Genomic DNA, 26,054 nt, shown 5'->3' with positions numbered 1-26,054 from the left:
GAGCCCAGTGCCAGGAAGCTCAGCACAGGCTGCAGGGGCTGCCCTCAAACACGGAGGCCCCAAGTCACAGTCACAGCAGATGGACGTCACGAGCCCAGGAGCCCCGACGTGCAGCCAGCGACGCGGTGCTAGTGTCGGATGGTGACATCCAAGCCAGAACTCGAGATGACAAGGCCATCCCCAGGGCTTACACAGCAACCGTTACAAACAGTTACACGATTCGTCTAAGATAAATCTTGCTTATTTTCCTGGTGAATAGAGAAAAGCACAAATATGAATAAAATACAGTTCCTGGCCATCTCAAGACACGTGCAGAATCGGAGAGGGAAGCATTTGAAACCACAGACAATGTGACCGAGCAGAGTCCCAGACTCCCAGGTGCCCGGCCTCTCCGGCAGCATGGGTTCTGCCAGCCTGGGGGGCCTGTGCCCTCCCCATCCCAGCACTGCACTGCCCTTCTCCAGCTTCCCCCGCTCACTCCTCAAGTACCTCCCAGCCCTCCAGGCCATTCTCAGGTTTCTAGTACCAAGCTTCCTTCCAGTCCCTGACCCCTGTATCCCAGGGGTTCTGTCTGCCTCCCTTCACTCTGGTGACCCCACTCCCTCCCAGCTCTTGTTGGGAACCACTGTTGGTCTTTGGGCTGTTCCCGCCAAGCCTGCCCCAAACCAGGAGGGCCTGCAGGTCCACACGCTGCCGCCTCACTCCCGCACGGAGCCCTGCAGTGAGCGCCGGGTGAGAGGGACGCGGCGTCCATCTCCACAGCAGGCAGCGCTGTGGTTTCCCAAGCAGATTCTCCTACACGCGGAACCCGCACACCCCTGTCCGTCTCGCCTCTTGCTGCTGCACTTCTCCTCACCGCCAGCAAGCAGCAGTTCAGGCCCCGCGGCTCCTTACCGGGAGTCAACTGACTAAAAGACTTGGGGTCTCTCAGGGAGGCTGGAACCCAAAACGAAAGTCAAAGAAACAGAACATTAGCCAAGCTTAAACAAGATTTTAAAAAATTGTTTCTCTTTACAATAGCTGAAGCTCTTTGATGAGGGAAACAATAGAAAATTATAATCACCGGTCACTTTTTCCATTTTAACATAATGCAACTTTGCAGAAATAATTCCAAAAACACTAGGATTTATGGGGTAAGGAGAGAACTGCTAGTTCCAAATAGCCTTGCCATGCACACTCACTGACGCACACTCACACACACACCCTCACGCGCACACACCCCCTCACACTCACTGATGCGCACTCTCTCACACACACTCACATACACATGCCTTCACACATGCGCACACACCATCTCACACACACACACACCCTCGCGTTCCAAATGGCCTTGCCATGCACTCACAGACATGCACACTCTCACACATATACACACCCTCACACACATGCCCTCACACTCACACTGGCGCGTGCACACACACACACCTTCACGTTCCAAATGGCCTTGCCATGCACACTCACACTGATGCACACACTCTCTCACACACACACCCTCACACACACACCCTCACACTCAGTCTCACACTCCCACACTGACACACCCTCACTCTCACATACATTCACACACCCTCACACACACACCCTCACACACACCCTCACATCTTCACACACACCCTCACACACACTGACACCCTCGCACCCTCACACCCTCACACCCTCACACACCCTCACCCTCACAGCCTCACACACTCCCACATACTGACACACCCTCACTCTCACATACATTCACACACACTCCCACACAGACATCCTCCCACCCTCACACACACCCTCACACCCTCACACAAACCCTCACATCACACACACCCTCACACAAACCCTCACATCACACCCTCACAGACATCCTTGCACCCTCACACACACCCTCACATACACACACCCTCACATAACACACCCTCACACACATCCTCGCACCCTCACACACACACCCTCGCACAACCCATACCCTCACAGATACACCCTCACATACCTTCACACACATCCTCACACACTGACACCCTCACACACATCCTCACACACACGCACACACTCTCTTCATGACATGAGGCTACACACTGGCTAGGACAGCTAAGGAAAAATGTGCTCTCAACCTGGCACTCGCAGGAGGTCCTGCAGACCCAGTCCTGCCTGGCTTCGGCAGGGCCTGGAACCCCACCCACACCCCATGTCCCCCACCTCGGTCCCCAGCACCCTACCCCTCCTTCACTGCTGCTGCCCTTTGAGACAGGAAACACAGGTGGAGAAACCTGCAAACAAAACCCAAGTGCACCAGCCCAGCTCCATCCACAGCCGACAGCTGCCCTCCATCCCCCTCGGGGCCGCAGCCTGCTGTGGGTGACGGTGATGAGGGAGAGCACTACACGCTGGCTCCTGGCTCCCAACACTGACTTCCCCAGGCAGGTTGGGGGCATTGTTCCCTGCAAGCCTCAGTCCCAAGAACACAGCTCCACCAGGAGCCTGGCCTGTAAGAGGCACTGATGCATGTGGGCCTGTCTTCTAGGCCCTTGGTGTAGCTCAAAGACATTTCCCCAACACTTTAGCCCATCTCTGTCTGAACCTGACTCAACACCTGGAAGGCAGAGACGTTCCCTCTGACTGCATCCTTCTTCAACAGGCCTGTCGCTGCCTCCCTTGCAGAACAAACAAAACTCGCCCCTGCAATTCCCAGAGCAGCTATGTCATCCTCTGACCTCCACCTCTTGCCTCGGGAGCTCCTCCAGGTGCTCCCCACTGAGGGCCTTCCCTCGCTCCTGCTACCTGGCGCCAGTTCATGCCCTCGATTTCCATCCCACCCGGCTCACAGGCCAGCCTGTCCCTCGCCATTTCTGCTCATGCGCCCAGGTCCCAGGCCCCATCTTGCTTTCAGGCCCACTTTCAAACCCTCATCCCAGACACTAACACTGCCTGCTCCGGGCTGATGACATAGCCATTCAAAAGGGCTGGAAAAAAATACTCACAATCAAGCTGCCATTTTTGTCATCAACTATAACACAAATTCAGAAGAGTACAAAACAGAAAAGCATGGCTCGGTGGTTTATCATAAAGTGAAGCCCACATAGCCCCCACCCAGTTCACAATGAAAAGCATAACCACGTTCTAGCTCTTCTTTATGGTTCTACCAGTGAAGCATATAAAGTAAAACCATGGTTTTCAACAGTCTTGCCTGTTTTCAGATTTCTATAACTGGAATGACACAGATGCATTCTCTTGCATCTGCCATCTTTCTGTGATGTTTATCCATGTTATTAAGACAGCCATAATCCATTAGCTTCTATAGCCATCGAGCATCCCACTGCAGGAATAAATCACACGCTATCTGTCCTTTCCACCGCTGGTGGGCAGTCAGGCTGCTTCCATGTAGGGATCTTATGAATACTGCTATTTTGAATTCTTGCACATGCTCTTGGTACACATGATGGAACTCTAGGAATTTGCCTGGAAACTTTCTCATATGTGACTTTGGCTAGCACCTGTAGTAAAATGTCTACTCAAATCCCTTGCCCACTGTGCATCTGAGCCATTTGTCATTCTCATGGACGTGCTGCATTCTCAGGGTCCGTGGGCCTTTGTGGGTTAGCCGCACTGTCCTCTAGCCCTTCTTTCTAGGAACGGTATGTTTTGATGAGTGCAAGTTCCTAATATTCATTTAATCAAAATCATCAGTCTTTGCCTTTACACTGAGTGCCTTTTGTGTCTGTTTTAAAAGCTTTTGCCTCCTCAATATCATGAAGATATATCTATAACTTTCTTTTGCCCTTCATAAGGACAATTAGAAAATATCTGAGACAAATTAAAATGAAAATACAACATACCAAAACTTATGGAACACAGCAAGAGTAGTACTAAGGGGGAAATTTATAGCCTTAAATGCTTACATAAAAAAATTAAAAGATCTCAAATCAACAATTTAATTTTACAACTTAAGAAACTAGGAAAAAAAAAAAACTAAACCCAAAGCTAGAAGAAGAAAGGAAATAATAAAGATTAGAGCAGAGATCAATGAAACAGAAAATAGAAAAACAAGAAAAAAATCAACAAAACCTAGTTGGTTCTTTGAAAGGATCAACAAAATTGACAAATCCTTTGCTAAATGAACTAAGGAAAAAAAAGAGAAGACTCAAATTACTAAAATCAGAAATGATAAAAGGGACATTACCACCAATTCCACAGACATAGCAAGAATTATAGAGGAGTACTGTGAACAACTCTACATCAATACATTGGATAACCTAGATGAAATGCTTAAATTCTTAGAAACACAAAACCTACCAAGACCAAATCATAAAGAAACAGAAAATCTCACCAGGCGCAGTGGCTCAAGCCTGTAATCCCAGCACTTTGGGAGGCCAAGGCGGGCAGATCGCTTGAGCCCAGGAGTTCAAGACAGCATGGGCAACATGTTGAAACCCCAGCTCTACAAAAAAATTTAAAAGTATGGCTAGGCACAGTGGCTCATGCTTGTAATCCCAGCACTTTGGGAGGCCGAGGTGGGCGGATCACCTGAGGTCGCGAGTTCGAGACCAGCCTGGCCAACATGGTGAAACCCTATCTCTACTAAAAATACAAAAATTAGCCGGGCATGGTGGCACACACCTGTGATCCCAGCTACTCAGGGGGCTGAGGTGGGAGGATCACTTGAACCCAGGAGGTGGAGTTTGCAGTGAGCTGAGATTGTGCCACAGCACTCTAGCCTGGACAAAAGAGTAAGACACTGCCTCAAAAAAAAAACAAAAAAAGAAAAAAGAACTAGAAAATCTGAATAGACCTATAACTAGTTAGCAAATTGAATCAGTAATAAAGAAAAATCTCCTGATAAAGGAAAGCCCTGGACCTGATGGCTTCACTGGTGAATTCTACCAAACATTTAAAGAACTAATACCAATCCTTCTCAAACTCTTTCTAAAAGAAGAAGGGGGAGAGGGAGGAGGAAAAGAAGGGGGAGGAGGAAGAGAAGGGGGAGGAGAAGGGGGAGGAGGGGGAAGGGGAGGAGGAGGAAGGGGAGGGGGAGAAGGAGGAGGTGGGGAATGGAGAGGAGGAAAGAAGGGGGAGGAGGGGGAGGGGGAAGAGAAGGGGAGGAGGGAGAGGAGGGGGAGGAGGGGGAGGGAGAGGAGGAGGTGGAGGGAAGGGGAGGAGGAGGGGGAGAAGGGGGGGAGGAGGGGGAGAAGGGGGAGGAGGAGGAAGAGGGGGAGGAGGGGGAGGAGGAAGAGGGGGAGGGGGAGGGGGAGGGGGAGGGGGAGGGGGAGGGGGAGGAAGAGGGGGAGGAGGGAGAGGAGGAAGGGGGAGGGGGAGGGGGAGAAGGGGGAGGAGGAGGAAGAGGGGGAGGAGGGCGAGGAGGAAGAGGGGGAGGGGGAGGGGGAGGGGGAGGGGGAGGAAGAGGGGGAGGAGGGAGAGGAGGAAGGGGGGAGGGGGAGGGGGAGAAGGGGGAGGAAGGGAGGGAGGAGGAGGGGGGAGGGGGAGGAGGGGGGAGGGGGGAGGGAGAGGAGGAGAAGGAGGAGGGGAAGGGGGAGGAAGGAGAGAAGGGGGAGGGGGAGGAAGGAGAGAAGGGGGAGGGGGAGGAAGGAGAGAAGGGGGAGGAGGGGGAGGAGGGGGAGGAGGGGGAGGAGGGGAAGGAGGAATACTTCCTCTTCTATGACAGTATTACCCTGACATCAAGCCAGACAAAGACAATACAAGAAAACTAGAGACCAATATTCATGATGAATATTGATGTAAAAATCCTCAACCAAATACTAGCAAACTGAATTCAGCAACATATTAAAAGGATTATACACCATCACCAAGTGGAATTTATTCCTATAATGCAAGGGTAATTCAACATACAAAAAATCAATCATTATAATACACCCCATTAACAAAATTAAGAGGGAAAATCACATAATTAACTGATGCAAAAAAATTTCACAAAATTCAGTACCCTTTCATGACTTAAAAAAAAAACACTCAGTAAACTAGAAACAGAAGGAAACTACCTCAACATATAAAAGGCATTAGTGAAAATTAACAACAAACATCATATCCATTGGAGAATGACAAAGCTTTTCATCTAAGACCAGGAACAAGGCATGAATGCCCACTTTGACAATTCTTTTCAACATAGTACTGTAAGTTCTAGCCAGAGCAATTAGGCAAAAAAAGAAATGAAAGGCCCCCAAACTGGAAACAAACAAGTAAAATTATCTCTGTTCACAGATGGTAAGATATTTTATGTAGAATATTCCACCAAAAAAAAAACCTACTAGAGCTAACAAATGAATTCTGCAAACAGGAGGACACAAAGTCAACACACAAAAATCAGTTGCATTTCTACACTAACAGTGAATAATCTGAAAAGGAAATTATAAAAACAATTACATTAACAATAGTATAAAAAGAATACTGAGGAATTAACTGAACCAAGAAGGTGAAAGACTTGTACAACGAAAACTAGAAAACATTGCTGAAAGGAATAAAGACATAAGTAAACATAACATATCCCATGTTGATGGATGGACAGACTTGATATAGTTAAGATGTCAATACTCCCCAAAGCAATCTGCAGATTCAGTGTAATTCCTATTGAAATCCCAATGACTTTTTACAGAAATAGAAAAACCCATCCTAAAATTCACTTGGAATTTCAAGAGACCCTAAATAGCCCAAACAATCTTGAAAAAGAAGAACAAAGCTAGAGGACTTGTACTTCCTGATTTCAAAGCTACAGTAATCAAAACAGTGTGGCACTGGCAAAAAGACATACACATAAGACTAATGGAATAGAACAGAAAGCCCAGAAATAAACCCTTACATAAATAGTCAGATCATTTTTCACAAGGGTATCAAGACCATTCAATGGGGAAAGGATAATCTCTTCAATAAATGATGCTGGGAAAAGGATATCCACATGCAAAAGAACAAAAATGGACCTTTACCTAACACCATATACAAAAATTACTTCAAAATGGATCAAAGACATAAATAACACCTGAAACTATAAAACTTAGAAGAAAACAGGGTTTTCTTCAAGACATTGGATTTGGCAATGATTTCCTGGATATCAAAGGCACAGGCAACAAATGAAAAAATAGATAAATTGGACTTCATGAAAATTTAAGAACTGTGTACACCAAAGATAATATCAATAGAGTAAAAAAGCAACCCACAGAATGAGAAAACATTTGCAAATCATGTATCTGATACGGGGTTAATATCTGGAATACATATAGAACTTCTATAACTCAACGACAAAAACAAACAATCCAATTAAAAAATGGGCAAAGGACTCGAGTAGACATTTCTCCAAAGAAAATATGCAAATAGCCAAAAATCACATGAAAAGATGCTCAACATCACTAAACATTAGGGAAATGCAAATCAAAAAAATGAGATACCACTTCACACTCACTAGGATGACTACTATCAAAAAAACAGAAAGTGCTGTTGTCAAGGAGAAGCTGGAAACCTTGTGCACTGTCATTAGGAATATCCAGTGGTGCAGCCACTATGGAAAACAGTATGGTGGTTCCTCAAAAATTAAAAATAGGATTGCTGTATGATACAGAAATTCCACTTTTGGGATATGCCCAAAGGAATGGGAAGCAGGAACTCGGACAGGTATTTATACACCCACATTCATAGCAGCGTTATTCACAATAGCTAAAACACGGAAGCAACACAAGTGTCTATCAACAGGTGAACAGATAAGCAAAATGTGAGTATATCCATACAGTAGAATATCATTCAGCCTTAAAAAGGAAGGACATTCTGACACAAGCTACAACATGGATGACCCCAGAACATTATGCCAAGTGAAATAAGCCAGTTACAAAAAGACAAATACTGTATGATTTCACTTAGAATAGTGAATACTATTCTAGTGATACCTAGAATAGTCCAAATCATAGAGATAGAAAGTAGAATGGTGGCTGCCAGGGGCTGGGGGTGGGGGGAATGGGGAATTAGTGTTTAAGGGGTATAGAGTTTAACACGATGAAAAAACTTCTAGAGATGGATGGTGGTGATGGTTGCACCATATGAAAGAGTTTAATAACACTGAACTGCATACTTAAAAATGGTTAAAATAATAAATTTTGTTGTATGTATTTTACCACAATTAAAATAAATTGAAAGGCCAGGCGTGGTGGCTCATGCCTGTAATCCTAGCACTTTGGGAGGCCAAGGCAGGTGGATCACTTGAGCTCAGGAGTTTGAGACCATCCTGGACAAGATGGTGAAACCCTGTCTCTACAAAAAATACAAAAATTATCCAGGCATGATGGCTCACTCCTGTACTCCCAGCTATATGGGGGGGCTGAGGCCAAAAGATCGCTTGAGCCCAGGAGGCAGAGGTTGCAGTGAGCCAAGATTGCACCACTGCACTCCAGCATGGGTGACAGAGCAAGAAGCTAGCTCAAAAAAAAAAAAATTGAAAAAGATAATCTCGGCCCTTTATATTTCCATGAAGATTTTAGAATCATCTTCTTTAATCAAAAACCTCTTGGCATTTTGATTAAAACTGCACTGAATCTATAGGTCATTTTCTAAATGTATATACAATTGATTTTTGTATATTAAACATATATCTAGCAACCTTGTTGAATTAATTCATTTTAATAACTGGTCTTTGGAATTTTCTTTTTTTTTTTTTCCTTTTTTTTTTTTTTTTTTTTGAGACAAGGTCTCACTTTGTCCCCCAGGCTAGAATGCAGCGGCACAAACACAGCTTACTGCAGCCTTGACCTCCCAGGCTCAGGCAATCCTCCCACCTCAGCCCCACAAGCAGCTGGGACTACGGGCACATACCACCACACCCGGCTAACTTTTGTATTTTTGGTAGAGATAGGTTTAAGCCATGTTGTCCAGGCTGGTCTCAAAGTCCTGAACTCAAATGATCCGCCCGCTTCAGCCTCCCAGAGTGCTGGGATTACAGGTGTGAGCCACCACTGGATTTTTGGATCTTCTGTTACAACCACATCATTTGAGAACAGTAACATTTTCACTTCTTCTTTGCAAGCTTTTTAAACTTTTGTTTTTACTTTCTTAGTATACTAACCAGGACTTCCGGTAATTATTTAAATTGAAATATTTCTCTTGCTTCTGATGGCAAAGGGAAAGCTTAATTATGATGCCACAGAGTGTTTAGATATCCTTATCAGATTAAGGAATTTCCTTTTAATTCTTTTAACTTTGTTTTACCATAAATGGATACTGAATTTTACCAAATGCCTTTCCTGCTTCTGTTGAGATAATACTTTTTTTATGTATTCTGTTAAAATAGTAAGTTAAATTGATTGATTTTCAAATGTTAAAAAATAGTGTGTCCTTGAAACAAATGCGTATGTTACCCTTTCTGTAAATTGCTGGAATCACCTTGCTAATGTTTTGTTTAGGATTCTCACGCCTTGTTTATTAGCAAGCTTGGCCTATGATTTCCCTTTCTTGTGTCTTTGTCAGATTTTTGATACCAAGGTTATGGTAGCCTCATAAAATGAGTTGGGAAATAATCTTTCTTTATTTTTTGTTAGTTTGTTATTTTTCTGTTTCATTATTTGATGCTTTTACCTTTTATTATTGCCTAGCTTTGACGTCCTGTAATTCTGTTCTACAACTTTTTGTCTAACTTCTTGAGATGACGTTCTATTTTCCTTCATCTCTAATGTATGCATTGAAAGCTGTGAACTCTCCTTTACACAGTTTCAGGTATATCTCACAAGTTTAGATATGTAGTATTCTCATTGATGTTTCTTTCAAAACGCTTTCTAGCTTCCATTGTGATTGCGTCTGTGAACTCTGGATTATTTCACAATGGACTGCTTACTTAGCAAACACATTTTGCTGTTGGTTTACAGTGTACCTGCACTGTGGCAGGAAACAGTTTCTGCAGGACAGGCTTGAATATTTTTGAGACTTGCTTTACAGTCCAGCACATGTAATGCCCAGGTTCATCAGCTTTTGTAATGTTCCAAGGGCTTAGAAAGAATGCACTTACTAAGTGTGGCATCACATGAAAGTCCATTTGGGAGAGAGAGTCATCAACACACCCAGTATGATTAAGTACCAACTAAAGGCAAAATGTGAAAGGCAGGTGTCCCTGGCAGAATCTAATAAAGCCCTAATCCCCTACAGCCAGAAGGCAGACATGGCAGAGCCCCACTCAGGACTTGTAAAGGTGAGCAGAGCCTCCAACAAGTGGAATTCTCAGCTCCACCAGGCTTCCCATGTTGCAGGAGGAAAACAAGGTGTTCCTGGGGCAAGCTGGCTGGGCAGCTAGCAAGGGTATTGCTTAATTTACACAGTTTTAAAGAATCAAGGCCAAGGGCAGCAACCCCAATAAAGTCATGATCCTTTGTCCAATTTGAAAAATGTGAGCCATTTCTCAAACCTGGAAGCCACTAATTAAAGGAACGCCAGAATTAGGCAGGTCCCTGTAACACCAAGGCACATGTCATCAATAGTCATTTCCCCAGTCTTTCTCCATAGGGTCGTTGGCCACTTGCTTGGGAAGTAGTGTCTTAAGGAAAGGGCAGTGTCCAGAGCTTTCTGGTTTTGTTGAACTTAGGGTATGAATGGACACTATCTGCGGACCCAAAGCACTACCACGTTCTCCCTATAAAGAGGGGGTGTCTGGAAGCCAGGTTATGAAGGGAGTCCTGGCCCCAGTCTAGCTCACAACAGATCCACAGATCCACAGATCCACCCATGGTCATTTCCCTAGTTCCCAAATATATACATGAAATGACCAGCAGAACCCTCCTCACACTGGTTCCTTCACTCACTAGGTAAGAGCTACTAAGCTGGAAAAGTCAAGGAGAAGCCCGTGGCACAGTCTCCTTCCCCCAACCCAAACCAAGACAGTTAGTGAAAAACAATGCCACATCAGGGAAGAAACAGCCCAGACTGGTACCATCCTCAAAGACTTCAAAAAAGGTGAAAGTGGTAGTCCCTGTCATACCCAAGTTAACTCATACCAGTCCGGTCCTACAAAGTTCAGATGGATCACAGTGATGTCAGCGAGCTACCACAAACTTAACTAAGAAGCAGCGCCAATCACAGCTGCTGTACCAGATGTGGTACCTTTGCTAGAGTACAGTAACATCCCCCCAGGACGCAGTGTGCACACACTGATCCAGGAATGCCTTCTTTTCCATTCCTATCAGAAAGATGAAACTCAGTTCACTCTCACATAGGATAGGCAGCAGTGTATGTTTGTAGTCCTGCCCCAGGCCTCATTAACCCTCCCACCCTCCAGCAAGGTAGTCCCAGAGGACCTGTATGATCTGGTTCAACTCAGAACATCACAGTGGCTCATTATACCTTTAACATCCGGCTAACTGCAGCAGATGAGCAAGAAGCGGCAAGTACGCTGGAGGCCTTAGCACGCCACATGCACTCTGGAGGGTATGAGGCAGAACCTACAGCGACCCAGTGGCCTGCCCCATCGGCAAAGTTTTAGGACTCAAACATCCCTTCCAAAGAAAGGGACAAATTATTTTAACTCACAACTCTTGTCTGTCAGACAGAAGCCAATGTCTGGTAGGCCTCTTTGGGTTTGTGAAAGTTGTCAGATTCAAAACGGAGTCACTATGTTAAAAACCCTGATCAATAGAGCTAGGGAAGGTTAGGAAGGGAGGGTTCAAATGCCTGATAACAAGACTTATCACAAAAGACTGGAAAACTACAACCTTGCACAAAGGCCAAACAACCTTACACACACACACAAATTACCTCTGCGAGGACATCTGCCTAGCAACTGCCTGTCCAGCCTCAGAATCATGCCACCCTTGTTACTGATCCTTGTAGCCAAGAAAAATTATCTCAAAACGATTATGTAATCATATCCATTTTTCCGTTAGAAACCTTCATCTTCCATTACTTCCTGAATATGCACATAGTGTACCATCATGTGTATCCCATCGCAATGCCTATTCCTGAATAAATACCATTTTCTTTTGGAGAGTCTCCCTCCCTATTTGTTATTCAGGATGACATAAATGGTGTCAGAAGTGGGACGTGGAGAAGGATCACCTGTGGAAAGAATCATCAATTCTTGGAACTGGTATGAGGCACTCAATTGAGCCCTTTGAGCTCTCTGCTTCCATGGTTTGCCTCTTCTGCCCTTAAAACTTTCCTCTCAAACCAAGCCTCCCATTTTTTGTTAGAAGCTCTTTTTTACTTTATTTGGGATCTGAGTTAATAAAGGACCTTAATAAAGGACCTTGCATCTGTCTGGGATGATAAAAGACCTTTTGTCTCTTCTGGCAAGCCCCTTCTGGTATAAGGACAATGTCCCTCTGGTTACTACAGAATTTATATTCTGTCTGGTTCTGCACACCCGGTTTAATGTTTTGTTTGGACTGCATGCCTGGCTTAAAATTTCTGTGAACACACTTATTTTTTGTTTCATTTTGATTTGCTTACCCATATCTGTATATGATTTGGCTCTTTTTTCCCTTGCTTGATTCTGGCCAGGACCTGAGAGCAAAAATAAAGATTCTAAATAATGGGTACAGGATGGCCAATTAACAAGGGCAGTCAGCACCACATAAGGCACCAGTCTAAACTCCCTGACAGTTTATAGGATTTTCTTTGCTCTTGAGAGATTAATAAGAAATGAAATGGGATTCTTAAACATTGAGGCACACCAGGTCTTCTGGGACACTGGCCAGCTATACTGTGGTCCGTTCTTGTGTGGTGACGGGCAAACTACATCAGGAAAAACGCAGCACTGGACGGCCATTTTCTATCTAAGCTTGTTAAAAACTGCAACTAACTACAGGGTTAACTCTCCATCTCTTTTTTCTGCCAACTTTGAATCTGATGACTTTTCTGCCAGCATTAAGATAAACTCATTGCTTATGGAAACTAAGATTTTCTTTTAAGTGTTAAAGGGCTTTCAAACTAATGGCTTTATAAATTATGCCAAATCTATGGCAACCAACAATGCAGACACCTTTTGGAAATGTAAATTTAGGTTTGTCTAACAATTGCTTAGGGTGGTAAAAAAGTTAATTGAAAAATCGATATTCTAAAAAAAAGCTTTATAAATGTTTATATAAGCTAAGGGCTATCAGATCAAACAGGTTAAAATCTTAAGCTCAGAGCAATACTATAAGGTATCTCTGTCTGACATAAAAATTATTTTGTCTGACACTTAAGAGCCAAAAAAAGCAAGCAAACAAAAAGATTTGCTACTAATTCAAGACAACTTGAAAATTTTGGGTTTTTTTAATACAATTTAGCTAGGCCTAGCTAAAATGTAAACATTTGAATATTCAACCCTAAATTCATTTGAATCTGAAAAAAGGATTAAAAGGTTTTTAAAGTCAAACTGCTATGAAAACTGCTTTATCCAAAATTCTGGTCCATAGCCTTCATTAATTACTTATCAGGGTAAACAGAACTTAGCCACGGATAAAAGTTCCATTTTGTCAAAAATATAATTTGATCCAACTATCTTTTATAAACCAGTGAATTTGTATTACTATGTTTTGCTGTTTCATGACCAAAATTCTAAAATGAAAGCCATAAGATCTTTATTTGTGTCTGTATATGCTTTTATGTATGTTTACACATATTGTATGTTGCATCTACATGACAAAATCTGACATAGTTAGCCAGAAATCCCTTAAGAAATTCTACTTGGATTGGCTTAAACAAGAACTCATATAAAATATATAATAATTAACACAAATGCTTTTCAGTTCGTGTGACTTAAATAAATCTTTTTTGTTTGTTTTTTGTTTTTTTGAGATAGGTTCTTTCTCCGTCACCCAGGCTGGGGTGCAGTGGGACAAACATGGCTCACTGCGGCTTCAACCTCCTGGGCTCAAGTGATCCTTCCACCTCAGCCTCTTGAGTAGCTGGGACTACAGGTGTGTACCATCATACCTGCCTAATTTTTTTATTTTTTATAGAGATGGGATCTTGCCATGTTGCCCAGGCTGGTCTCAAACTCCTGGGCTCAAGCAATCCTCTTGCCTCAGCCTCCCAAAGTGCTAGGATTATAGGCATGAGCCACCACACCCAGCTGACTTAAGTAAATCTTGGATAAATAAATTGGTTTTAAATTTGTTGATAAAATAGAAGTGTCTTCAAAACTGTCAGCATACATTTTTGCCTGGCTTTACTGGTCAGACAGGATTATATTTATCTCTGCTAGATGTCTCAAGGTTATAAAAGTATAAATCCAGACTGAACACACAATTATCTTTATTTGTATAACTTTTTAATGACTAAGACTAACACTGTTAGTTTAATTAAAATTGCTGTATCTTCTGTGTTATCAGCAAAATACCCCTATATTTAAGTTTCTCAGGTGAAAACCTGATACTCATAGGCTATACAAATGGTGAAAACGGAAATAACTTGAAATGAAGACTAGCTTTTTCTAATATCTCAGTTTTCATAAGTAACCTAGGTATAATTATTAAAAATAAATAAATTACATAAACGTAGATGGGAAAGTGCTTATAAATAAGCTGTCATGTAATCTGAAATCTTAAAGTTACGCTATGTTAAATTAAATGATACTCATAAAATGTCTAAGTCATTTCCATATAAGATAAAGTACTAAAACAAACATTGCTGAACACAAATGTAAGTTTGTTCTTGGCTTATTAAATTTTAGAGAAGGACTAAATATATTTTTGCCTGTTAATACACAAAGTAATTATGTTATGGGAAAACATGTTTCCAAAAATTATAAAATGGTTCTCATCTATAAAATACAGATTCCAAGGTTTTCACTAAAAATTATGATTACTAAGAGTTAAAATTCTAATATATATATATATTTCAGTATACAAAGTATACGAAAAGTAAGGTATGTTTCTGATGAGAAACATTATGAGAGGAATAAAAATGTGTTCTTTATTAAAAAAAGAGTAATTTTGTCTAGTTTGGAGATTATTTAAAATTTGTTTCAAAATATGGATTTAGAAAGAAAAGAGAAAGAAGCCACTAAGTAGGAGAGAGAGAGAGAGAGAGGTGAAGAAAGTTATAGGTATGTAGATGTATTTTAGTAAGGAAGGTTAAAAACAAAAGTGAATAATTTTGTATAAGAAAGACTCCTGTGTGGTAAATTTTTGTCCTAAAGTAAAATGCCTGTTTTTTTAAGAAAGAGGAAGTACAGAACAAAGCAGAAAGGCTTAAGGATGTCATCAAAGGCCTATATCGGTCATAAAAGTCTGTGAAAGATAAACTTATGAAATAAATTTTATATGATTAAGTTGGTTATAATTAGAAGAAAATTATGTGTAAGTCTTTCTAAAGACCAAGCTTTAACATTAAAAATACACTAATACAAAGCAAAAAACGTGGTCGCTTATGTTAGAACAACAGGGTTTTCTTGAAGTATTGATTGCCTATTAGTAAAACTGCAGGACGTTTTGATTTTTAATTCTGAAGTACGTTTATAAAACAAGCTTCTGAACTGCAGCTTTTTTCCATTTTAGTCTCCATCTAATTTCCCTTGTTTGAGGTTAGAAATGCTGTCTTCATTTAGAATGGCAATTTCAATTCTCCAGGCAGAGTCTTCCTCTCGAGGTGAATCTGAGAGCCTCGGCTTGGGCTTGGCCTTGCTGCATGTGACCTGCTGGCCGCATATCACTGCCTTCCGCTCTCTCCCCTTGAGAAGCTGCAGCTGCTTGCTTGGCTAGGGCAAGGACTCTTTCCTTCAACTTTTTCGTCAGCTCCTGTAACTTTTTTCTCCAGTTTTAACTCTGTTATTATGGTCTGACGCACTGTTTTCCACCTGTATAACTCAATTCTGTACATTCTGCTTTTCTGGATGTGCCTGAATTGTTCCGTGGAACCAGAAAACTTCCCATGCTGTGACTTAGAGCCCTGTACTGCCCTGCTCAAGCCACTAACTGTCACATTTACATTCCTCTATAATATGGCGTGCACTCATAACCTTGGACACACTCTTCCTATGTCTCGTTAAATTCAAGTACTTTTCATCAGGTTCTACTTCCAGGCAAACCAGATGGGCTTCCCATGAGGAGAAGCAATCACACCACAGGAGGTTTTTCTTTACCTTTTTGGTAACTGGCCTACGAAACAAAGATTTTATGTTTTATCAAGATAATTTCCTGTGTTGTCTTTATTAAGTTTTTTATTTTTTAGGAAAACTGAGTTTTGAGTGGGTTGTTTGCTTATTTACATTCATGGAACTCCCTGTGTTGCTTTTGAAGTCTTTCTCATTCTGGTTAAATGAATGACTATTATCTAATAGTGACCTGGGCTCCTGTTTTGATCAGGCGTTTTAAATCTTTTGGCATTTTGATGGGCTTCCCCAAGATATAAATTCTAAATTAAATCTTTTTGACCCATAATTAGCTTTAGTATTTTCCAGTCAAGCTCCTGGAGAGCCTCAAAGGACGTATCTCTCATCTTATACAGTAAATGATTAGGCTTATCTGGTAAATTGTATAAAAAACACTGTAAAATGATATGTGATGCTAGACCTTCTTTCAGTTACATTTATGGGTGTGTTTTTATAGGAATGTTCCAAAATTGTATAAAACTCTCAGAAACCTAATATGCCATAACTCTGCTTATTATGTTGTATGCTACAGAAATAGCCAGATTTCCTTGTCAATTGCTAATTATAATGAACTTCCACCAGATTTTAAACCATAGCTATTCTGTTTTTCTTATCCATTGTTATTGTTTTGATTTTTCTCTAAAAGCATTTGCAATCAGATTCATGGAAAAGACTCTAAGAAGTACGCTTAAATACAGGTTTCTAATAACTTTAAGATCGACAGACTAAATGAAAATTCTTCAGAACTCTAATAAGGAAACATGAATTTGTGAAACTACTTATCAAGATCAAGCAGAACAAAAATTAATTACATGAGATTAAATAATTGATGAGATGTTTTTATGACTTTTATTTGAAACATTGTTGGTTCTTTACTTAAATGTTTTGTTTTCCAGATCTAAGGATGTTTTCTTTTTTTTTTTTGAGACAGAGTCTCGCTCTGTTGCCTAGGCTGGAGTGCAGTGGCAGGATCTCGGCTCATTGCAAACTTCGCCTCCCAGGTTCACGCCATTCTCCGGCCTCACCCTCCCGAGTAGCTGGGACTACAGGCACCCACCACCACGCCCGGCTAATTTTTTGTATTTTTAGTAGAGACGGGGTTTCACCATGTTAGCCAGGATGGTCTCGATCTCCTGACCTTGTGATCCGCCCACCTCGGCCTCCCAAAGTGCTGGGATTATAGGCGTGAGCCACCATGCCCGGCCAGAATGTTATCTTTCTTAAACTGTTTATAACTTACAGCAATCTGGTAAAGTATACTTCTGTGAAAACAAAAGTAAAAACATTTGCTTTTTCTCCCTCCTCGATCCCTCCAAAATTTGGAAACTGTTCACAAGTATTCTTATGGCAATGTGGTTATTTACAAAAAAAAAAAAAATCTGTTCCCTCTTGATAGCAGGATACAACTGAAACCACTGGTTTTGTTCCCAATGCCTTGTCTGGAATCTCAAATTTGAGAACGTGCATAGAATACCCTGCTTCAAGGGTTCCTAGCCTTACAGCGGGTAAGTAAAAACTGTCACTTCCTATCACGCCCAGAAACCTTAAGACTGTAGGAAAAATCTATAGTCTCCCTTGGTTTGGCTTCCCAGCCTCAGGAGGTTGTTAAAATCGGAGTGATTTTTTTCTTGTGTGATCAATGTAGAGAGAAGCAGCCATGTTTCTGAAGAAAAGCTGCAATACTCCTGTTATTAGACTGGAGCCCTGTGCACTGTTTCCAAGCTCAATTCTTCCAGCTTCCTCCCATCCAACTTTCTCCCATAGAATTACTAAAAGCAGAGAACTACTCTATTCCTGAAGCCCTATAAGCTGAAACTAAATGAATGTTAAGGGACAAATCCCATTCCTGATGCGTGGGCCACACCAAGAGTTCACCAAACCACTGATGCCACAACCAGAGACACTTAGACCACAAGACAGGACTAGAAGCTGACAGCTTCATGCTGTGGGCAGCTTCTCCAAGGCACTGGAACAAGACTCCATATTATAAAGAGACATTTACCCCTCTTAATGCCTACCTTTTTGACTCGGCAGAATAACGGCGTAATCGAAATTTCACAATCAGTAGCTTCTGCTGGGAACTAGATAGAACCCTGAGAGATCCTTGAGTCCACCTAGTGGGTGACTTTGGCAACATCCCTAATACAACTGGTGCTCACTCTGCTTTAATCCAACTCAGTCATGGGACACTAGATGATAAAATTGCTCTACATTACCCATTGCGTAAAGAAGGAAATGTCTGTGCTATTGCTGATACTACATGCTACACCTGGATAAATTCTTCTGGGAAAATTAAGGCCCATATACCCAAAATAAGAAAACAGGTCTGGGCATGGTGGCTCATGCCTGTAATCTCAGCAGAGGCGGGAAGATAGATTGAGCCCAGGCATTCAAGATCTGCCTGGGCAACATGAGAAACCCCATTCTCCACAAAAAGGAAAAAATACACACACACCAAAAAAGGAAACAGGCCATATATTATAAAAAGTCTCACCCAATTCCCCGTGGTCATTTGATTTATTCAACTGGTTGTCTTTAAGCCTATGTTCATGACTCAAAACATTATGCAAACTGGGATTGTCATATTATTATTAATTTCACTCTGCATTTTCCCTTTTTAAATTTTTTATCTGTTGCTTAAGTCTCTGCAGAAGTACAACTCCTAACAGAATCATGCTGGCCCAGCGCGTTGAGATGATGCCAACACCCATGGAACAGACAAAATTGTACTTAACAGTGGACTCAGGTAGACTGCGCCTGAGGGCCACTCCCTCCACACCTCCCTGGTTGCTCAAATGTGGCTAAATGAGCTCTGACACTGACTCCTGGTCACCAGGCACTTCCTGCTGATGTGGAACCAGACCACACCAAACTGGGACAGCTCCATCCCAGCACCAAGGGGCAATCAAAGCCTGACTGCAGGATGACTGGTCAGCTATGCTTTTGGAGAAAGATCTCAATTAAAAGGGGGAAATGCGAAAGTTGTCAGAAAGAAAATGGAGTCACTTGTATTAAAAACCCTAACAAAGTGTTACAGAGCCCGAGAAGGCCAGGAAGGGAGGGTTCTCATGCTCATAGAGCTGACAACAAATCCATCACAAAAGACTGCAAAACCATAACCTTGCACACAGGCCATCTCAGCCTCACATACAAAAATATTCCTCCGAGGACATCTGTCCCGCAACTGGCTGTCCAACCTTGGACTGGTACCATCCTTATAAGATAATTATCTCAAAACAATCCTGTGATCCTCCTCATTTTTCCTTTAAAAACTGCTGTCTTCCTTGGCCTCCCTGAATATTCATAGTTTACCACAGCACGCATATTCTCATTGCAATGCCTATTCCCAAATATTAATAAATATCGTTTTCTTACAGAGAGCCTTCCTCCGTGTTATTCAGGACGATGGGCTCAAGAGGCAGACCACCCCTCACTTGGGAAGGCTACTCAGATCCCTCTCCCAGGAGTCACGGAAGGTGGCCAGCAGCAAGCAGGGCCCACGCAGAAAAGGACAGGCAGCCCTGCCACCTGGGCCATCCTCCTTGGCCCCAGTAAGAGATTTACAGCCAGGAAGTTTAAGGTGTGGGGCAAAGACAGCAGGGACCACACGCCATGTGGAAAGCAGCAGGGCCCTGGTGGAGATGGAGCATCCACTGGGGACACCCGTGATTAGACACTGGAGCTGTCTATCAGGAGCATGGCACTGACCCTGGCATGGGGCACACCTGGCAGCAATCCACCATGAGATAGAAGTTTACATCCAGCAGGGAAGGGGCAGGTTGTGCAGAGCACGTGGCCCAGACCCACATATCATTCATCAGGGCACCAGCACAGCTCTGTCAGCCCACACCTAGGGCCACATGGTGAGTTCCTCATGACCAACAGAAAAGGAGGAAAATGAACAGGACTCGTGCACAGATGGTCAGCTCAGCATGGCAGTATGAGCCAAAAATGGTCCCAGGGTCCTCAGCCTCAAGCTAGGCCCTGCCTTAGGTAGCACACACACCTTTTGAGTCTTCATCAGCAGCATGGGCACCCCATTGCAGCCAATTCTGATTGCTGCCCGCCCAGATACAGCACGCTAGCCCTGACCTGCCCTCGAGTTCCCCAGAGAGAACAAAGCTAAACAGGCCATCCAAGAGCAGATTCCTATTTGCAGCCACAACGTGCCAATCCCCAGGACCCCTGCCATCTCTGAAGCCACCTTTTCTCCTGGAAGAGCAGGAGCTGGAGCAGTCACTGTGGACAGAGCCTGGCCACACCACTCACGCAGATCCTTCCCGGCTAAGAACACTCTCGCCCATCCCACATGCGCTGAAGGAGATATGCACAAGAATGCCGTAAGGGCAGACTCTCTCCCACTCCCACTGAGTGTCTATCGATAGCGGAAGGCATCAATCATCACCATATACTCATAGCAGAATGCCATACAGCAAGTAAAACGACTGGACTGAAAGTCCAGGAGTAAATCTTGAAAACATGACACGTTCTAGAATAAGACATTAATAAGAAGACATAGAATATAGCTGCACCTGTATAAAATTTTTTTAAACATGCCAAATGAGACAGTCAAAGGATCAGTGGTTGTCAGTGTTCAAGGCGGGGGGTGCAGGGTAAACAGGCAGGGCACAGAGGATTTCCAGAGCAGCAGCTTTCTTGGTGATACACAGCGGTGGGTGCACGGCACAGGACATTTGTTCAAACCCATAGAGAGGACAGCATGGGCAGGAACCCTCGTGTGAGCTGTGGACCTGAGCTAATAATTGTATGTCCACACTGGCCTGTCAACTGCAACAAACACCCGCACCCGCACCAACGCAGGACATAATGATCCTGACGGCGCATTTTTAACAAGTGGGTGGGGGCATAAGGGAACTCTACTTTCTGTAAACCTAAAACTGCTATAAAAAATAAAATCTTTTCATTGTTCTTTACGAAAGAAACACAGATAGAAGAGCCACACAAAATGACACTTACCCATGTCTGTGGATCACGTCCCATCTTTCAGGGGGCAATGACAGGCCCTACCTCGCAGAGTTTTTGTGGGGATTAAACCAGCTCATTTCTAGAAGTGTTCACTGGAGTCTGGCACACAGAAGAGCACCCCAGAAAGCCCTGTGACAGCTCAGACACATTGCAGGGTAGAAAGGTCCCCAAACATGCATGGGACGCTGTCCCCCAGAAAACAGGGGTTACCACTACAGAGGGGGAGGAGACCACAGGGACTCAAAAAAGAGCCAGACGTACCTGCAAGGTGGATTTGCATTTTTTAAAACTTGAAGGAGAAAAGAAGAAAAATGAAAATTAAATTACCTCAAGATCATCAAGGGAGCGAGTGATACTGAATCTCTTGGATCTCCCAAATGATCTCCGAGCAGACGTGCGTTGAGAAGGCTGAGTGAGTCCAGTTCCCCGCCCAAATTTTGAGCCCTAAACACGAAGAAAAAAGGCATCAGGTTATTCTTTTGGAAAGAGATGTTTAGTCTTGTCCAATGCATGGCATAGCAGAAAATCAAGGAATACTGTGGAACAAAGACTTTTTACAAAGAGAGATTTAAAAGTCATCCCAGGGTAAATCTTACGTTAGGTATATTTTATACAAGAAAAACATGCAAAATTGAAAAAAAAAAGTCATCCTCGGATCGTCAAGTATTTGCTCTGCCAACTGTGTACCTCTGAAAAAGCCTCCACCTCTGTAAACACAGAACAGGATGACGGCAGCCCACCCCACAAGGCTGTTACCCAGATCAAATGAAATCACGTGCAAGGGTGCCTGGAAAGTGGACACAGTACATTAAGAGTAAAGATGATTAGTATGATGATTAGTATGACGATTAGTAAAGATGAAGGCAGGTTTTCAGCAAAGTCGTGCTTTTTCATAAGTTTGTAAGCACTTTAGGAAATGAAAGAATCCCTAAGCATTCAGCTGCTGTCTGAAGACCCAACCAACTCCGGTGCAGGAAATAACCGGCTATTAAAACATCCTGTCTCTCTTCCTCCAGGAAAGGACCAGAATTAATTCAATTCGACAAACATCTATGTTGTGCCTATCATTATGCTAGACACTTCCCCAAACAAGAAGCTGGCTCCAGCAAATCAGTCGCCACCTCTTAAAAACAAAAAGCATCACAGTTGGGAGCTCTGCTTTCCTGAGGACTTGGAATCCTAAGTGACCAATTTCAGGCTTGAAGGAAGGGAACCTGTTTATGTCAAGATTTCGAGGCTCTGCAGCTACTTTGTCTCTCCACCTGCATAAGAGTCTGGTAGAAAACCTTGCCACAATTCCTTGAGAGTCCCCAGGGAAACCTACAGCATGCCTGCACCTTCCTGGAAGCAGATGGAGCAGACCGCCCTCCCGCCTCTCTCCTCTCCTTGCCTACCACGCTGACACACCCCACACACTCCATCATGTCCTCAGACCCATTACCGCCTGGGTCTCCCTCCTCAACTGAAAAGTCCTTCCTACCCCACCCATTGTCACGGCCCAGCCCCACACCACCCCACACCCCGGGGCCTCTTCAGCCGTCTACCCTCTGCCCACACCTCCACCCTCCACCCTCCCTTCTGTCCACATCCCTATCTCTCCATCCTCCCTCCCCCCACAGCCTCATCTCTCCACCCTCCCTCCCCCCACGCCCCCATCTCTCCACCCTTGTCCCCTCCCCACACCCTCATCTCTCCACCCTCCCCTCTGCCCACACCCCCATCTCTCCACCCTCCCTCCCCCCACACCCCCATCTCTCCATCCTCCCCTCCACCCACACCCCCATCTCTCCACCCTCCCTCCCCCCACACCCCCATCTCTCCACCCTCCCCTCCACCCACACCCCATCTCTCCACCCTTGTCCCCTCCCCCTATACCCCCATCTCTCCACCCTCCCCTCCACCCACACCCCCATCTCTCCACCCTCCCTCCCCTCACACCCCCATCTCTCCACCCTTGTCCCCTCCCCCTCATACCCCCATCTCTCCACCCTCCCTCCCCCCACACCCCCATCTCTCCACCCTCGTCCCTGCCCACACCCCCATCTCTCCACCCTCCCCTCCGCCCACACTCCCTAAAGACGGGCAGAGGGGCTTCACTATCCTCTTGGCAGGTGAGAGGTCCAGCACCCAGGGGCTGTGGCTGCCGGGAACACGCGAGGATGCTCGGGGAGGGATGCCACCACTGGGCCCCCGCCAGGCCGAGAGAAGGCTCTAAGGCTATCATCCTGAAAGTGGCGATGCCCAGCAGAGGGCAGCTGGCAGGCGGAGGCCTAGAAGCACAGCGGCCAGGTGCCAGATGGACCGGCCAGCACAGGTGTCAAGCACACACCAAGCTGAGGCGCCACAGTTGCCAGCTCACTCCAAGGCACTAGTGGCACAACTGCTTGTTTTCAAACTAAAGAGCAGGCCCCCGTGCACGCCGCACCTCCGAGGCTGGAGAACGCACTGCACTGGCCTGCACCTGCCTGCTGCTCCCACGGGGCTCAGCTCAGGCTCCCGCCAGCTCCTGCCTTCTGTAAATCAGCCTGTAAGACACTCCTTGGAGGGAACCTGTGGTCCCATTCGGACACAGATGTGGCTTCCTGGTGTCTGTGCTCCCAATGGCAGGCACCTTGAGCGTCCTGCCAGCATGCTCTTCTGTGGTGACTGATACATTGCCATCCCTGCTCCCTCCTGCTTAGGCTGGCGTCCGTGTCCACGCTCTGGGTCCACACTCTCCTCTCACCCCTCCAGCTCATGTTCTCTCTGAAGCACGCACTTGTTTGGTCACCTTTTGGGTTCCTTGCTAGGAAGTTAATGAATCTGGCAGATTCTTGAGAAAAAACTTGGCTAAGAAATTTCTTTTTCAAAAAATGTGCCCACAGCTGACCCAAGCTATAAAATGTACCTGGAACATAGCAATCCCCTTGCAGACCCACGACCCAGCCTGGTACACATCTGGTCTCCCCGCTGGTGGTCCTGTTCCCATGCCTGCCCCATGCTAGCCAGGCTTGGTGCCCTCAGAGGCTCCCACGTGACGCTCTGTGCTGCTGGCAGGGGCTCCCCTGGGCGCTCGCCTCATGGCCTTCGTGCATGTTCCCTCCCCTGACCCCTCGACCCAAACAATCCCTCTTGTAAGAGACCTTTAAGCCCCCGTCTAAGTTAGACTCCCCAGCGTCCTCTCTCCCAGTCTTTGGGTCTTTTCTTCCCACCAGTGACACCGCTGTCAGCCATGAGGAACCTCCCCCAGGGGACTGCCATGGGACGGCAGCAGCAGAGCCCTTCGCTTTGTCTGATGCTGTCTGAAAACTTGCTGCCCAGCACAGCACCCGGCTCCTGGCAGGTGTGCGGCCCCAGCAGAGGGGAGGCCTGAGAAGGTGCTGGGCAGTGCTCGTGAGACACACGACACGGAGGCCACAACACGGTGCCCAACAATGGGGAGCACAGGGCGCCTGTACGGCGTGCAGACGTGTGTTACGGCAACAGCAATAACGGGAAATGTTCAGTCCACTGCTAAAGCAATGAGTGACTTTGTTCTCATTACAGATCTGCTATTCTGTATTTTCTGCTCTTGGGAAGGGTGGGGAATGAACCCATGGCTTTGTGAGATTAAGGCTGTCAGAATCAAAATGAGTCACTTGTGTTAAAAACCCTAACAAACAGAGCTGGGGAGGGCCGTGAAGGGAGGGCTCACACATTAGTATGCCTGGGAATAACAAATCCATCACAAAGACTGTGCAAACCACAGCCGTGCACACAGGCCATCACAGCCTCACTCCAAACACACTGTGAAGACATCTGCCCAGCAACCGCCCGCCCACCTCCAGCCTGATATCATCCTTGGTGCTGATCCTTGTCGCAAGGATAATTATCTCAAAACAATCATGTGATCCTCATTTTTCCTTTAAAAGCCTTTGTCTTCTTTGGCCTCCCCAGCTATGCACTGTCTAGACCATGGCAAGTATCTGCCCACTCCAATGCCCTGCTCCCAGATAAACATTATTTCTTTCAGAGAGCCTCTCTCTGTTATTTAGATGGACCGTGATAAGAGAGTTTAATTTTTTTTTTTGAGACAGGATCTCACTCTGTCGCCCAGGCTGGAGGGAGAGGTATGCTCATGGCTCACAGCAGCCGTGACCTCCCAGGCTCAAGCGATCCTCCCACCTCAGCCTCCTGAGTAGCTGGGACCACAGGCATGTGCCACCATGCCCGGCTAACGTTTGTATTTTTTGTAGAGACTGGGTCTTGCTATGTTGCCCACGCTGATCTGAAACTCCTGGGCTCAAGCAATCGCTCACCTCAGCATCCCAAAGTGCTGAGATTACAGGTGTGAGCCACCACACCTGGCAGCCCTGACCACGCCCCGGGTGAGCGGCCCTTCCACAGTCAGCCTTGAAACTTGCTCCTAGCACAGGCAAAAGAAAGGATGTCTGATGCCTGGCCACACGTGGATGCGCTGTGTGCTTTGGAGATGTAAAGGAGAAAGAAAAAGTCTAACAAGCAGACAGAAAACAATTCTTGCAAAGAACTAAATCAACTCATGGAACGAGGGCCAGTAACAGATGTGACATTTCCACAGCTGGGAGAGACCAGCATTTATTCGTGTTTCTCAAATTGACAAAGTTTTGTAAATTAATAAATTCAGACCATCACCGCCAATTTAGCACCCCCTGCTGGTGTGACATAATCTTGACTCTTCCCCAAAGAGCACTAAACAGGGAAGACAACAATAAAAATGGCCCAAAAGGCCACTTGTTTCAAACTCCAGCTTTTAAGTTGAGAAGACAGGTGGCCCCCAGGGCACCATCTCCACCGTCCAGCCTTCGGCCACCACACCCAGCACTCAAGGGCACTAAGTGGAGCAGACACCGCCTGCCACCCACAGAGCCTGGTCAGCCTGGCTCCCAGGCATCCAGGATGCGGTAAGCCAGCATGAGCCAGCCGGCTTCAGGGAGAACCAAGGGTCTCAGGCCAATCAACCTGCCTGGCTACAGGGTCCCAAGGGACGGCCGGTCAACCGGCATTACTACCACAGACAGGCCCAGAAAAGCATCGGGTTCCCTCCAAA

At 45.0% G+C, this 26,054-nt stretch overlaps 1 protein-coding gene across 9 annotated transcripts in view; it reads right to left on the bottom strand.

Annotated features, from left to right (window-relative positions):
* RGS12 (regulator of G protein signaling 12) overlaps positions 1 to 26,054 on the bottom strand; it is a 148,267-nt gene that overhangs the window by 77,248 nt on the left and 44,965 nt on the right. For all 9 annotated transcript variants that reach the window (XR_010139589.1, XM_063723294.1, XM_063723292.1 and 6 more), the window contains one exon: positions 21,335 to 21,451. Coding sequence is in view for 7 of the 9 variants with exons in the window: in XM_063723294.1 (XP_063579364.1) it covers positions 21,335 to 21,451 (117 nt within the window). In the remaining 2 variants the exon portion in view is untranslated. The remainder of the gene's footprint in view (positions 1 to 21,334; positions 21,452 to 26,054) is intronic.

Source organism: Pongo abelii, chromosome 3, assembly GCF_028885655.2.
Source record: "Pongo abelii isolate AG06213 chromosome 3, NHGRI_mPonAbe1-v2.0_pri, whole genome shotgun sequence".
Taxonomy (NCBI): Eukaryota; Metazoa; Chordata; class Mammalia; order Primates; family Hominidae; genus Pongo; species Pongo abelii.
The sequence above is the reverse complement of the archived record's forward strand: the minus strand, read 5'-3'. Positions and strand labels throughout refer to the sequence as shown.